This window comes from Gigantopelta aegis, chromosome 13 (genome assembly GCF_016097555.1).
Source record: "Gigantopelta aegis isolate Gae_Host chromosome 13, Gae_host_genome, whole genome shotgun sequence".
Taxonomy (NCBI): domain Eukaryota; kingdom Metazoa; phylum Mollusca; class Gastropoda; order Neomphalida; family Peltospiridae; genus Gigantopelta; species Gigantopelta aegis.
The window spans coordinates 6,248,356-6,264,337 of record NC_054711.1 but is presented as its reverse complement, the minus strand read 5'-3'; the positions used below and the strand labels follow the sequence as shown (position 1 = coordinate 6,264,337).

The following is a 15,982-nucleotide window of genomic DNA, read 5'->3' as shown; positions in this document are numbered from 1 at the left end:
CTCTCTCTCTCTCTCTCTCTCTCTCTCTCTCTCTCTCTCTCTCTCTCTCTCTCTCTCTCTCTCTCTCTCTCTCTCTCTCTCTCTCTCTCTCTCTCTCTCTCTCTCTCTGTGTGTGTGTGTATGTTGGTTTTTTTCTGTTCTGTTCTGTTCTTGTGTTTTTTGTTTGTTACTTTTGTTTTAATGACAACACTAGAGCACATTGATTTATTAATCATCGTCCATTGGATATCGAATATTTGGTCACTGTGACCTGTAGTCACGGGAAACCCGATACATATTTCCATTAGCAGCAGATGATCTTTTATGTACACTTTCTAGTACGGCATTTAACTAGAATTGAATCCTTTGCCTACCATAAACTTATCCAATGTCACTAACAATTGCATACATAGATGTCCATCTCATTGCATATTAAAAAGCAATTATTTAAAACAAAATAAAAACTAAGGTTTAAACAAAATGTAAATTAATGTTTATTGATGCATACTATGATGCAACTATGATGCATATTGATGCAACTATGAACAAGCTTCATTGATATAGTATTTATGTTTGAGAAATTGAGCTAAACGCGAAACTTATGTAAACGTCCATGCCATCATCAAAAAGGTATTATCAATATCTCACCACTTTACTTAATAAAGATGAAACACACATACACACCCAACCCCCCCCCCCAAAAAAAAAAAAAAAAAACAAGAAAAAACCACCCAAAACCCCACTCCAAAGCCCCCGGAAAAAAACCCAAGCCAGTGTGAGATTGTAAAACTACCTCCATATTTCAATAAATTCCTTCAAAACCTGGTTCTCGTCAGATCCGGCGACCTTGATGCCGACGTTGTCATGGTAGTCATTGCGCGGCTCGTGGTCGAAGATTCCACACAAACCGCGCGTCTTGTTGTACTCCGACCCCGACACGTACAGAGCCATCGACAGACCCCAGTCTTCAATATTCAGTCTGACTCTAGATCCGCTAGATAACATCAGCTGGAAAAAAGGAAAGGAATGTCAGTAACGGAGGACACAGACACGTACAGAGCCATCGACAGACCCCAGTCTTCAATATTCAGTCTAACTCTGGATCCACTAGATAACATCAGCTGGAAGAAAGGAAAGGAATGTAAGTAACGGACGACTCAGACACGTACAGAGCCATCGACAGACCCCAGTCTTCAATATTCAGTCTGACTCTGGATCCACTAGATAACATCAGCTGGAAGAAAGGAAAGGAATGTCAGTAACGGAGTACTCAGACACGTACAGAGCCATTGACAGACCCCAGTCTTCAATATTCAGTCTGACTGTGGATCCACTAGATAACATCAGCTGGAAGAAAGGAAAGGAATGTCAGTAACGGACGACTCAGACACGTACAGAGCCATAAACAGACCCCAGTCTTCAATATTCAGTCTGACTCTGGATCCACTAGATAACATCAGCTGGAAGAAAGAAGAGGAATGTAAGTAACGGACGACTCAGACACGTACAGAGCCATCGACAGACCCCAGTCTTCGATATTCAGTCTTACCCGGATCCACTCGATAGCATCAGCTGGAAGACAGGAAAGAAATATAAGCAAGGGCGGACCCAGAAAATATTTTAGGGAGGGGTCCAAGGGTAAAAGGACACATGGAACAACACCCTGAAAAAACAGTAGCACCTCACACTCAAAGCGATTTCAACGACTCGGTGGGTAGGTGTAAGGCCACTACACCAACTTCTCTCTCACTAACCACTAACTGAGCTGAGGTGTGTGTGACTAGGAAAGCATGCTTGAACTTTAATTGGATATAAGCACGAAAATAAGAATAAATAAAAAAGGTGGAAGGCTACTTCTCGTACAGCCATTGGTAAAATCATTGTTTGGGCTGGTGAATATTATTAACAGTATTACTATAATATAGAGGGCATTAGCCAAAGCTTCTGGGAGGTCTAGTGAATTTTTCAAACATTTGTTTAACACTGAAAATATAAATCTTAACACAAACGATATTTACTGTAAAGACTGTGTCGTTTCTGGATGAAAATAGCGCTATGTCCTCGCTAATTGAATACGTGGGGAAAAACACGTGCGCTTTCCCGCCCTGCAGTTTTCCGTTGCACATATCAATTGTGATGAGATCTTCTATGTGTTGAATCGCAACTCCGCACAAACAGAATCCACCCTGTCCGGCACAGTTCCATATTCGACCATGAATCTAGAAAAGGAAAAAGGAATAACAGTTATTATGTGATGTTAAATGGAAGTTACTTTATTTGTGCAAGAGGGATGCAATCTCCAGTAAAGGATCTCCTCGGGAGTGGCTGTCTTCCTATAGACGAGGCATTAGGTAGAGATTCATGGAATCAACCACTATTTTGCCAAATGTCCACTCTGCACTGTTCAGAGATAAGGGGCGGGAAGTAGCCCAGTGGTAAAGCGCTCGCTTGATGCGTGGTCGGTTTGGGATCGATCCCCGTTGGAGAGCCCTTTGGGCTATTTCTCGTTCCAGCCAGTTCACCACGAATGGTATATCAAAGGCCGAGGTATTTGCTATCCTGTCTGTGGGATGGTGCACATAAAGGATCCCTTACTACTAATGAGAAAATGTAGCGGGTTTCCTCTCTAAGACTATATATAAAAATTACCAAATGTTTAACATTCAGTAGCCGATGATTAATAAATCAATATGCTCTAGTGGTGTCGTTAAACAAATGAAAATTTAAACTTTGTTCCGAGATACGGCCCTAATCATGCGTTGTGGTCTTGTCGTTCAGATGTCCGTCGTCCCTCCTGTAGGATAGACCACTGACAGCAGCTCTCCCTAGTCCTCTGTCCTGGACTCCTGTTACCGACCTCAGTGGCGTCGTGCTTAACCCATCGGTCTACAGGATGGTAGGCACTGGGTTCGGATCCCAGTCGAGGCATGGGATTTTTAATCCAGATACCGACTCCAAACCCTGAGTGAGTGCTCCGCAAGGCTCAATGAGTATGTGTAAACCACTTGCACCGACCAGTGATCCATGGTTTGTGCTATCCTGTCTGTGGGAAGCGCAAATAAAAGATACCTTGCTGCCTGTCGTAAAAGAGTAGCCTATGTGGCGACAGTGGATTTCCTCTAAAAACAGTGTCAAAATGACCATATGTTTGACGTCCAATAGCCGATGATAACATAAAAAATCAATATTCTCTTGTGGCGTCTTTAAATAAAACAAACTTTACGGGTTTTTGTTTTTTACTCCTGTTTTAAACTATTTCCAGATGGATCATGTCTTTTTGAAGGTCCCTTGATCGTGTATTCTTTGATATTACACCTTTAAGATTTGAATGAACTACGAGACACATGGTTATAGTTTCACAAAGTCTATCCATAATTTAGTAAGAGATCATAATTACAGGTAAAAAAACAAACAAACCCAAAACCAATTTGTTTATTAACTTAGGAGTAATATGTCAGATCTTAATTGTTTTAATTACCTTAAAATCCATTGCGGTACTTGAAAACAACACAAATGTTCCGAGAGTGAACAGTTCATATTGTCTGAAAGACAAACAAGGTGAAACATTATCATAGTCTTGTTTTATGTTGTAGAGTTCATTAGTTTCTAATCATTCACAAAACAAGCTATACCATATAAGTCAGGATAGGTTAATACGACATCTACGTATTAAATGTCAAAAAGACATAATATTTTGCTCGAATTGAGAAGTCATTTTATGGTAATGTATCTGACATGCATTTAACCTTTGTACATATTGGCAGAATATGGTGACTGAAAAATTTAATTTTCAATTTGTTGGTTGTATTGTGTATACATGTATCATGTTAGACTTAACAATTCATATATTTATTTATGAATTGAAGTTCTAAATTTAGCCTCTGAATTTGAATGTTGAATGCTCTGATCTAAAAATGGTAAGTCATAACGAATTAAATATTAATATGTAAAAAAGGTTAAAATTAAACGAATTAAAATTAGAAAATATAAAAAGGTTAAAATATACTGAAAATCAAATGCAATGTCAAAGTTGTATAATAGCAGCTTCCTACCAAAATTATTTAACTTTTTCTTTGAAATGTAAACATTATAGATTCTACTGTATGTTCATAAACATTATAGATTCTACTGTATGTTCATAAACATTATAGATTCTACTGTATGTTCATAAACATTATAGATTCTACTGTATGTTCATAAACATTATAGATTCTACTGTATGTTCATAAACATTTGCAACCAAAGTAACATTTTCTATTTAATATATGTTACGTTTTAAGAAATATTAAAACTTACTGAAAGTCAAATGTTATGATGTGTGGATCATTAAAAATGTAGCACTCTCCATAAGACACATCCTCCAGTTTTACCTGAAAGGCAACAAATCTTTATTTAGTGACACGCAGCACATTATAAAGTCAAATGTTTTTTAACGACACCACTAGATCACAGTGATTTACAAACAATCAGCTATTGGATAAAATTGATAAATCGGACATAATATTTTTAAAGGGACAGACCCTAGTTTTTAAACACTACAGCGTATGTTTGACTATTAGAGCCGTTTATGATCACTGAAATCAAACATTACTTATATTTTATTGTTTAGTTTATCCATTTCCGTACAACCGAAGTGTTTCAGGTTATCCTGGTGTTTCTAATATTACAAAATGCATTTTTCATATTTTTAAAAACTCACGTGCGTCTGAGAAGTACCGGTTATCGAGTCGCGTTTTAGTTTATTTTTAAGTGTATTTCAAAGTCACAGACTCTTGTTGTATCCAAATTTGTTACATGAACCAAACTTAGTCCAGTTGTACGGGTTCGAACTAGAGTCTGGGTGAAAAATATGCCTTGGTGTTTAAATATGCGCAGTGGTATAGCGCTCGCTTGATGCGCGGTCAGTCTGGGATCGATCCCCGTCGGTTGGCACATTGGGCTATTTTTCGCTTCAGCCAGTGCACGACGACTGGTATATCAAAGGCCGTGGTATGTACTACCCTGTCTGTGGGATGGTGTATATAACAGAACCCTTGCTGCTAATCCAAAAGAGTAGCCCATGAAGTGGCGACAGCGGGTTTCCTCTTTCAATATCTGTGTGGTTGTGGTCCGTAACCATATGTCTGACACCATATAACCGTAAATTGAGTGTGTCATTAAATAAAAAAATTCTTCTTTTTTTTTCATTATAAACGATGGCTAAAATACAGTAATCACTACACTTGGCCAAACCAAAATTACACCACTTTTCTCCACATCATCTTTTATATGTGTCTGTCGTCCCATAACATGATAACATGATTCATAGATAGTGTCAGTGTCAGCGTCAATAAAAAAATCCTGGTTAAGCCAGTACTTTAAAGAGTTACTCACATCCACATTGATTGTGGTCTGTCTCCAAACTCCCTGCCCGAAATCATTGACCACTGCCGCAATAGTTGCTCCCTGACCAGGGGGCGTGTCCTCAAAATTAGGCAGGAGGCGTGCCTCAATGACCTGTTTACCGCATATGTCGTCTTGACACGCCCTGTCAGATATCTCGAAGTAGCACGTCGATAGACGCACACGAGGAAATTCCAGTCCAACTAGAAATGAATGAATAAATAAATGAGCGAACGAACGAACGAACGAACGAACGAACGAATGAGTCAATCAGCAAAACCTACTTTTACCATACTCAATATTTTAACAGACATATAAGGGAAAGAAAACAGTACAGTATCATTATCATTACACCGGAAAAAGTAAAAATACCTGTTATCAGTACCACAACCCACCGCCATAATCACCATCACTACCACCCCATCATGGTCATCATTATCATCATCATCATTATCATCATCATCATCATTGTCATTATTATCATCAGCAACATTATAATTGTCATCGTCACTATTATCATCCTCAACATCATCTTCATCATCATCACCACTACCACTATTATCATCATCATCATTGTCGTCGTCACAATCATCATTATCATCATCTTCACCACATTCATCATCATCATCATGAAACCCCCATCCACCATCATCACCACCATAACCATCACCATCACCATAATCATAATATCATCATTATCATCATCATCATCATCAACAACAACAACACCACTATCATCTTACCTTGTCCAAACACGAGCAGCGAGACTCCGATCTTGCAGTCCTCAGCGTACGTCCCAACAGCACAAACCGGGGGAATAGTCGAGTAGAAGGTGATATTCCCCAGACTGCCATCTTCCTTCAGAAACACACTACTGTCGTCTGCCTGAACACAAGCACAGTTCATTTTACATATCATTTACCATTTTTTCATTTGCCTGCTGACTACATAAAAACTTTATAAATGTATATGTATATGTCATTTGCTAACTGCATGAATGAATTAATTAATTAATAAACGAATGAACGAATGAATGAATGAATGAAATGATGAATTAATGCATTTTTAACAACTTCACAGCACAAAAATACATCGGCTATTGGGTGTTAAACAAAGGTAAAAATACGAATGAATTGACGATCAACGTCAATATATAAAAAATAAAAAAAAACACTGTGTAAAGAGCTGTGCAAAGTATTAAGATCACAAGAATGTTAAAATTTCAAATATATGAATATCGCAAGTAAGTTTGTTAACATTTTGTCGTAAACATTTCAAAATAAGCTGAGGGTGGAATATTTTGTCTTCCAAAAATGTATATCTTTTCTCGTCGGTTCAAAATAATTACTCCACCAAACTGACAGTATTCACACTAAGGTAGAGGATCCGTCTTCAGAATAAATGAGTCAAGTATGCGTGACCGATGCGAGCACGACACCAGACAAAGGCGTTATTTACAAAAGTATATATTTCTTTAATCACATAGAGGAAAATTGATTCCAGTAAATGGAATACATGCCATGGCGATACACTAAATGAAACTCATGATAATATTCAAGACATTTTTTTAAATTTCTTCTCATCTTTAAAAAAATATCCATTTCTGTTCATATTTTAAACTACATGTATATATCAATGTTGTGATTATGTATGTTTCATGGAGAAGGCCTTGTAATTTGTAAAATATGTGCCTAATACATTTGTGTTTCAAAAGCAATACGAATATTTCATTCAGTCATCATTAACGACTGCAACACCAAGGCTAGTTACAACGTTGCTTTGATTATTTCCGAATAAAAAGCCAACCCAAAAAAGGTACAGTCTATATTACCGTAATTCCTAGACAAAAATGGTGAGGTAGGATGAAGGGCTTGTATTACCGTAATTCCTAGACAAAAATGGTCAGGTAGGATGAAGGGTTTGCATTACCGTAATTCCTAGACAAAATGGTGAAGTAAGTCGAAAAAGTTGTATAACCGTAATTCCTAGACAAAAATGGTGAGGTAGGGTGAAGGGCTTGTATTACCGTAATTCCTAGACAAAAATGGTGAGGTAGGGTGAAGGGCTTGTATTACCGTAATTCCTAGACAAAAATGGTGAGGTAGGGTGAAGGGCTTGTATTACCCTAATTCCTAGACAAAATGGTGAAGTAAGTCGAAGAGGTTGTATTACCGTAATTCCTAGACAAAAATGGTGAGGTAGGGTGAAGGGCTTGTATTACCGTAATTCCTAGAAAAAAATCGGTGACGTAAGTCGAAGAGCTTGTATTACCTTAATTCCTAGGGAAAAAATGATCACGTTGGTTGAAAAGCTTGTGTTACCTTAATTCCTAGAAAAAATGGGTCACTCTGAACTTCTGGGTCGACGTCTCCTCGTCTGAAAGTGTTTCCTATACTTACAGCACAAACAACCTGAAACAAAAGAGTTTAAACATTTAAAATATTTAATTATACATAGTATCAGGTTTGTAGGAACTGGGAGTGGAAGATAAGGCACCTTGAGACCATAAGATTACATTTTCTTTTGATATTTGACACATTATACCAATATATAATATATATATATTAAAAAAAGAAAGACCTCCCTCCCCACCCCCAAAAAAAAAAAAAATCAACCAAATAAACCCCCACCCCCAAAAAACCTACCTTTTTCAATAAAGTCTGTTCTTGTTTCATGACACTGGGCTACTAGAACACACTGATTAAGTAATCATCGACAATTGGATATTAAACATTTGACAAAGTCTTCAGAGGAAATCTGTTACATTTTCCCATTCATATGCTCTTTCACACACACACAGGACAGGGCATACCACAACCTTTCATACACCAGTCATAGGAGACTGGTTGAGACAATTTAAAAATTCAGATGTTAAGTCCATCGAGGGGATTCGATTTTTAAAATCCAAGCACCCCATGCGAGCACTATACCGACTAAGCTAAATCCCTCCCCAGTGACTACAAGAATAACTCAACTGTTTCCCCAGGAAAGACATCCAGTCCCACTTGTAGAACTTTGCTCGGAGAGTTGTCTTCCTTGCTCATGATCGGCTGCTGTCCATCCGGTGTGTCTCTGTACCAGAGGAACCGGACATTGACGCCAGGAAGTGACGTCAGAGGTAAGTCCGTGGAGCAGTCCAAGTGGACGAAGTCTTTAGAAATCTTCACCTTCACTTTTGGCTTTCTTAATTCAATGGAATCAGCCGGAACTAGAATTGATGAATGATTGAATGAATGGATGAATGAATGAAAATGAATGAACGAAGGATGAATGAACGAATGAATGGATGGACAAACGGATGGATGGCTGAATGAATGAGAGAATATTTAACGACACTCAGCCCCAAACAACACATCGACTACTGGGTGTGATACTGCGTTTGAACAGAGATTAATTGGCGTGTGAATGGGTAGTTGTTGTTGTTGGTGGTGGTGATGGTGGAAGGGGGGTCAGAGGCTGGTGGGTGGGAGTATTGTTTCAGCAAATACATAAATATACATTACAAAATAGTAACTGAAATGGTTTTTGAATTACATTAACCTTTTTTTTTTTGCATTAGAAAATCCTGATTAAATTATTGAAACTGAGAACTGAGAAATTATCTTTTTACTGTGTGTCGAAAGAGTGGAGTCGATACTTACCAATACACTGTTGTAGATTTTTGTCAAATGTCTGTCCATCCGGACATCTGGCAATCAGAAAAGCAGGACCTACAAAATGATCAACAATGTGTGATAAATGTTCCTACACGGAATCAGCCTTGATATATATAAATACAATTATTAAATGTTCATGCATCAGGAAATATAGATATAAGTTAGTTCAGTATGTTTTGTTGATCCTTTTTGAAAAGGGATTTGTGAGAGAAAATGTAACTTAGTTTTTATTTGAATACACATGTATATACCTTCAACAATGGGTTGTCAAATCGCCAAACACTAAATGAAGTTCAATACGCAAACATAATCCATAGTATATATTCAATAAAATTTGTTTGTTTTGTTTAACGACACCACTAGAGCACACTGATTTATTAATCATCAGCTATTGGATGTGAAACATTTGGTAATGTTTTATGTAATACTTTTAGGGAGGAAACCCGCTACATTTTACCATTTGTAGCAAGGTGTCTTTTATAATGTACCACCCCACAGACAGGACAACATATACCACGGCAAAAAATACATTTATTCCAATGAGCTCTGTCCTGTGCTAGTTTTGATTTAGTAAACCAGTTGGAGTGGCAGTCATCTTTGTGGCGGTACAGGAAATATAGTTTGCCCGATGGAGATATCCTATAGACAAGGTACTAGATAGAGATTCATGGAATCAACTATTTTGCATTACTGTACCCTATTTTTATAGGTCCGGACGTAGCCCAGAGGTAATGCGCTCGCTTGATGCGCGGTTGGTTTGGGATCGATCTCCGTCGATAGGCCTGGTATATCAAAGATCGTGGTATCTGCTATCCTGTCTGTGGGATGGTGCATATAAAAGATCCCATGCTGCATTAGGAAAAATGTAGTGGGCTTCATCTGATGACTACAAGTCAGAATTACCAAATGTTTGACATTCAATAGCCGATGATTAATTAATCAATGTGCTTTAGCGGTGTCGTTAAAGAAAAGAAACTTTAATTTTTATATTTTACTAACAAACCGCCAGTTGTTATTTTAGTTTACTGCACAATCCTAGGTGATCAACCTAATTAGGTAAGAGTAAAAATATATCAGTGCATTGCCAAGGGGTCGCAGGTAAAATTATTTTCAAATTATCTCGCTAGCTCAATGCGCCAATCTGACGACTTAGCGTTTACAATGAAGCCTTTAAACTCAAAAGCAATATGATATGTCCTTATGTCGAGATGGCATTTGAGATATAATCACCATATCAATACTTTGTTTTTCAACCTCAAGGCTCGCACAATAATGCTGAGTTTACCATCGCCGTCATCTAGATAAATATCTATTAACTTTAGTACTGGAAGTGTTGAAGATTTCATATTCGCTTGTCCATCATGTGTGGAATTTTAAATGCTAGGCAAATTAAAGTGACAGACCCTAGTTTCTAAAAACGCACGATCGTCCAAGCTCTAGGTTTATTTTAGACGGTATTTACTTGTTTGAACATCACAGACTTTAGCTTCTCTCGGTTATAGCCTTATCCAAATGTGGGTTGCAGGTTTCTGGATTAACTAAAATTAGTGTCCATTTTCACGGGTTGAAACTATGGTGTCTGCGACTTTAACATAATTTTTCATTTTATTTGTTGTAGAATTTGATTCCTACCTACACACTTTCCTTTTTCTGGATCAAACACTTCCCCGTCGTTACACGTCGGCAAAGGGACTGAAATAAAGAATACAGTGGCATATTAATTTGTGATAAATACAATAAAAAAACGTAATACGAACATTTAAAACACAAAATTCTTTAGAATATGCTTGTAACTCCTTTTAAAAAAAAACCCCACAAAAATACCCAACAACAAACAAACAAACAAACAAACAAACAAAAAATAACAACAACCCAAAACACACATAAAACAAGAAAACTTTAACTTTTCAAGTTCATGTAATCATACGTCCGATTTTCAGTCAGCCATTTGTACAACAGGCTTTTTTGTTTGTTGTTGTTTTTAAACCATAAATAAACAGATACACGTACCTTTACATTTCTTTAATTTTTCGTTATAAACCTCGCCGATATCACAGCTTGGAATTTTGTCTAGGAAAAGCAAACAAAAGCAAAATACGATTTGAATAAAGGAAAGAAAAAAACATTGAGTTATGAGAATTCCTATATAAATAAAACTACTCTATTGCGTAGTGTCCAATACGCGTGATCGGTCCCATGACCCATCGCATCTTAGACAGCCGTTCTACCACGGACGTATAATCCCCCCCCCCCCCCCCCCCCCCCCACCCCCTTGGAATCAGGGTTTGTCAAAGCATGAGTCCAAGTCCAAAGTGTATAACGTGCACGTTCAGAGCATGCTGTTGTAGCGCACGCCCAGGACAGGAACGGTGGGGTGGGTAGGAGGGGGGACCGCCTGCACTGGCAGGTGCAAGGGAGCACCAGCAGTCCTACCGTAGCCGGTAACAGGCGGAGGGTGGTATGGTGCTATGGAATTTGGAATGTCCCGTAGGATTAAGCCAAAGAGAATGGATGCGCAATTTTGATGAAGGAATTTAGGAGTAATTTTGAACGGTCGATCTAAATGGAAAGGTAGGGAGCTACGTATAGGTTTGGAATTTAGTAGGCCGAGAGTAGCTCGTTAATTGGACCTATGTGGTGCTGACATGTCTCCCTAGGTTGCCCATAGGGGCCCTTAAAAGGGCTGAACTGTTCAGCTTTCAAATCACAAACACTGACGTTAAGTTATGCTAACACAAAAACGTTTATCAATTTGGGATTACTGCTCTATGCATAGACACCCAAGCTACATTCAGTGACATGACAGTTATGCATTTTATTTTGTAGTGAAAATGAGTTACACTGACAAAATTATGATCCATCAGTTAAACCGAGTGCCCGATTTCTCTTTGAGAAGTGCTTTACAACTGCGCTACGTCCAGGCTGATTTCTCTTTGAGAAGTACTTTACAACTGCGCTACGTCCAGGCTGATTTCTCTTTGAAAAGTACTTTACAACTGCGCTACGTCCAGGCTGATTTCTCTTTGAGAAGTACTTTACAACTGCGCTACGTCCAGGCTGATTTCTCTTTGAGAAGTACTTTACAACTGCGCTACGTCCAGGCTGATTTCTCTTTGAGAAGTACTTTACCACTGCGCTACGTCCAGGCTGATTTCTCTTTGAAAAGTGCTTTACTTCTGGGCTACGTCATGTCTGATTTCTCTTTGAGAAGTACTTTACAACTGCGCTACGTCCAGGCTGATTTCTCTTTGAAAAGTGCTTTACGACTGCGCTACGTCCAGGCTGATTTCACGTTGAAAAGTACTTTACCACTGCGCTACGTCCAGGCTGATTTCACGTTGAAAAGTACTTTACCACTGCGCTACGTCCAGGCTGATTTCTCTTTAAGTACTTTACCACTGCGCTACGTCCAAGCTGATTTCACGTTGAAAAGTACTTTACCACTGCGCTACGTCCAGGCTGATTTCACGTTGAAAAGTACTTTACCACTGCGCTACGTCCAGGCTGATTTCTCTTTGAAAAGTGCTTTACTTCTGGGCTACGTCCAGGCTGATTTCACGTTGAAAAGTACTTTACCACTGCGCTACGTCCAGGCTGATTTCTCTTTGAAAAATACTTTACCACTGCGCTACGTCCAGGCTGATTTCACGTTGAAAAGTACGTTACCACTGCGCTACGTCCAGGCTGATTTTCACGTTGAAAAGTACTTTACAACTGCGCTACGTCCAGGCTGATTTCACGTTGAAAAGTACTTTACCACTGCGCTACGTCCAGGCTGATTTCTCTTTGAAAAGTGCTTTACTTCTGGGCTACGTCCAGGCTGATTTCACGTTGAAAAGTACTTTACCACTGCGCTACGTCCAGGCTGATTTCTCTTTGAAAAGTACTTTACCACTGCGCTACGTCCAGGCTGATTTCACGTTGAAAAGTACTTTACCACTGCGCTACGTCCAGGCTGATTTCACGTTGAAAAGTACTTTACCACTGGGCTACGTCCAGGCTGATTTCTCTTTGAAAAGTACTTTACAACTGCGCTACGTCCAGGCTGATTTCACGTTGAAAAGTACTTTACAACTGCGCTACGTCCATGCTGATTTCACGTTGAAAAGTACTTTACAACTGCGCTAAGTCCAGGCTGATTTCAAGTTGAAAAGTACTTTACCACTGGGCTACGTCCAGGCTGATTTCACGTTGAAAAGTACTTTACCACTGGGCTACGTCCAGGCTGATTTCACGTTGAAAAGTACTTTACCACTGGGCTACGTCCAGGTTGATTTCACGTTGAAAAGTACATTACCACTGCGCTACGTCCAGGCTGATTTCACGTTGAAAAGTACATTACCACTGCGCTACGTCCAGGCTGATTTCTCTTTGAGAAGTACTTTACAACTGCGCTACGTCCAGGCTGATTTCTCTTTGAAAAGTGCTTTACTTCTGGGCTACGTCATGTCTGATTTCTCTTTGAGAAGTACTTTACAACTGCGCTACGTCCAGGCTGATTTCTCTTTGAAAAGTGCTTTACGACTGCGCTACGTCCAGGCTGATTTCACGTTGAAAAGTACTTTACCACTGCGCTACGTCCAGGCTGATTTCACGTTGAAAAGTACTTTACCACTGCGCTACGTCCAGGCTGATTTCTCTTTGAAAAGTACTTTACCACTGCGCTACGTCCAAGCTGATTTCACGTTGAAAAGTACTTTACCACTGCGCTACGTCCAGGCTGATTTCACGTTGAAAAGTACTTTACCACTGCGCTACGTCCAGGCTGATTTCTCTTTGAAAAGTGCTTTACTTCTGCGCTACGTCCAGGCTGATTTCACGTTGAAAAGTACTTTACCACTGCGCTACGTCCAGGCTGATTTCTCTTTGAAAAATACTTTACCACTGCGCTACGTCCAGGCTGATTTCACGTTGAAAAGTACGTTAGCACTGCGCTACGTCCAGGCTGATTTTCACGTTGAAAAGTACTTTACAACTGCGCTACGTCCAGGCTGATTTCACGTTGAAAAGTACTTTACCACTGCGCTACGTCCAGGCTGATTTCTCTTTGAAAAGTACTTTACCACTGCGCTACGTCCAGGCTGATTTCACGTTGAAAAGTACTTTACCACTGCGCTACGTCCAGGCTGATTTCACGTTGAAAAGTACTTTACCACTGCGCTACGTCCAGGCTGATTTCACGTTGAAAAGTACTTTACCACTGCGCTACGTCCAGGCTGATTTCACGTTGAAAAGTACTTTACCACTGCGCTACGTCCAGGCTGATTTCTCTTTGAAAAGTACTTTACCACTGCGCTACGTCCAGGCTGATTTCACGTTGAAAAGTACTTTACCACTGCGCTACGTCCAGGCTGATTTCACGTTGAAAAGTACTTTACCACTGCGCTACGTCCAGGCTGATTTCACGTTGAAAAGTACTTTACCACTGGGCTACGTCCAGGCTGATTTCACGTTGAAAAGTACTTTACCACTGGGCTACGTCCATTATTGTTTTTCACTTAGAAAGGTAGGATTTAGCTCCGCCAGTCGAATGCTCGCTTGAGGTGTTTGCTTTACCACCTGTGGATCCTACGTCCAGGTTTTTTTCACGTTGAAAAGTACATTACCACTGCGCTACGTCCAGGCTGATTTCACGTTGAAAAGTACATTACCACTGCGCTACGTCCAGGCTGATTTCTCTTTGAAAAGTACTTTACCACTACGCTACGTCCTGGCTGATTTCACGTTGAAAAGTACTTTACCACTGCGCTACGTCCAGGCTGATTTCTCTTTGAAAAGTACTTTACCACTACGCTACGTCCAGGCTGATTTCTCTTTGAAAAGTACTTTACCGCTACGTCCTGGCTGATTTCACGTTGAAAAGTACTTTACCACTGCGCTATGTCCTGGCTGATTTCTCTTTGAAAAGTACTTTACCACTGCGCTATGTCCAGGCTGATTTCACGTTGAAAAGTACTTTACCACTGCGCTACGTCCAGGCTGATTTCTCTTTGAAAAGTACTTTACCACTGCGCTATGTCCAGGCTGATTTCACGTTGAAAAGTACTTTACAACTGCGCTACGTCCAGGCTGATTTCTCTTTGAAAAGTACTTTACTACTACGCTACGTCCTGGCTGATTTCACGTTGAAAAGTACTTTACCACTGCGCTACGTCCAGGCTGATTTCACGTTGAGAAGTACGTTACCACTGCGCTACGTCCAGGCTGATTTCACGTTGAGAAGTACTTTACCATTGCGCTACGTCCAGACTGATTTCACGTTGAGAAGTACGTTACCACTGCGCTACGTCCAGGCTGATTTCACGTTGAGAAGTACTTTACCACTGCGCTACGTCCAGGCTGATTTCACGTTGAAAAGTACTTTACCACTGCGCTACGTCCAGACTGATTTCACGTTGAGAAGTACGTTACCACTGCGCTACGTCCAGGCTGATTTCACGTTGAAAAGTACTTTACAACTGCGCTACGTCCATGCTGATTTCACGTTGAGAAGTACTTTACCACTGCGCTACGTCCAGGCTGATTTCACGTTGAGAAGTACTTTACCACTGCGCTACGTCCAGGCTGATTTCACGTTGAGAAGTACTTTACCACTGCGCTACGTCCAGGCTGATTTCACGTTGAAAGTACTTTACCACTGCGCTACGTCCAGGCTGATTTCACGTTGAGAAGTACTTTACCACTGCGCTACGTCCAGGCTGATTTCACGTTGAGAAGTACTTTACCACTGCGCTACGTCCAGGCTGATTTCACGTTGAGAAGTACTTTACCACTGCGCTACGTCCAGGCTGATTTCACGTTGAGAAGTACTTTACCACTGCGCTACGTCCAGGCTGATTTCACGTTGAAAAGTACTTTACCACTGCGCTACGTCCAGGCTGATTTCACGTTGAGAAGTACTTTACCACTGCGCTACGTCCAGGCTGATTTCACGTTGAGAAGTACTTTACCACTGCGCTACGTCC

General features: G+C 40.0%; 1 protein-coding gene across 3 annotated transcripts in view; it reads right to left on the bottom strand.

Moving 5' to 3' along the window:
• Positions 1-15,982, bottom strand: part of LOC121387668 (von Willebrand factor D and EGF domain-containing protein-like) — a 137,187-nt gene that overhangs the window by 46,411 nt on the left and 74,794 nt on the right. For all 3 annotated transcript variants that reach the window (XM_041518855.1, XM_041518856.1, XM_041518857.1), the window contains exons 5-15: positions 11,028-11,087; positions 10,650-10,709; positions 9,003-9,071; positions 8,337-8,569; positions 7,683-7,772; positions 6,105-6,246; positions 5,353-5,564; positions 4,276-4,349; positions 3,458-3,521; positions 1,998-2,198; positions 773-987 (exon numbers count right to left, since the gene is read on the bottom strand). In XM_041518855.1, the coding sequence (XP_041374789.1) occupies positions 773-987; positions 1,998-2,198; positions 3,458-3,521; positions 4,276-4,349; positions 5,353-5,564; positions 6,105-6,246; positions 7,683-7,772; positions 8,337-8,569; positions 9,003-9,071; positions 10,650-10,709; positions 11,028-11,087 (1,420 nt within the window). The remainder of the gene's footprint in view (positions 1-772; positions 988-1,997; positions 2,199-3,457; positions 3,522-4,275; positions 4,350-5,352; positions 5,565-6,104; positions 6,247-7,682; positions 7,773-8,336; positions 8,570-9,002; positions 9,072-10,649; positions 10,710-11,027; positions 11,088-15,982) is intronic.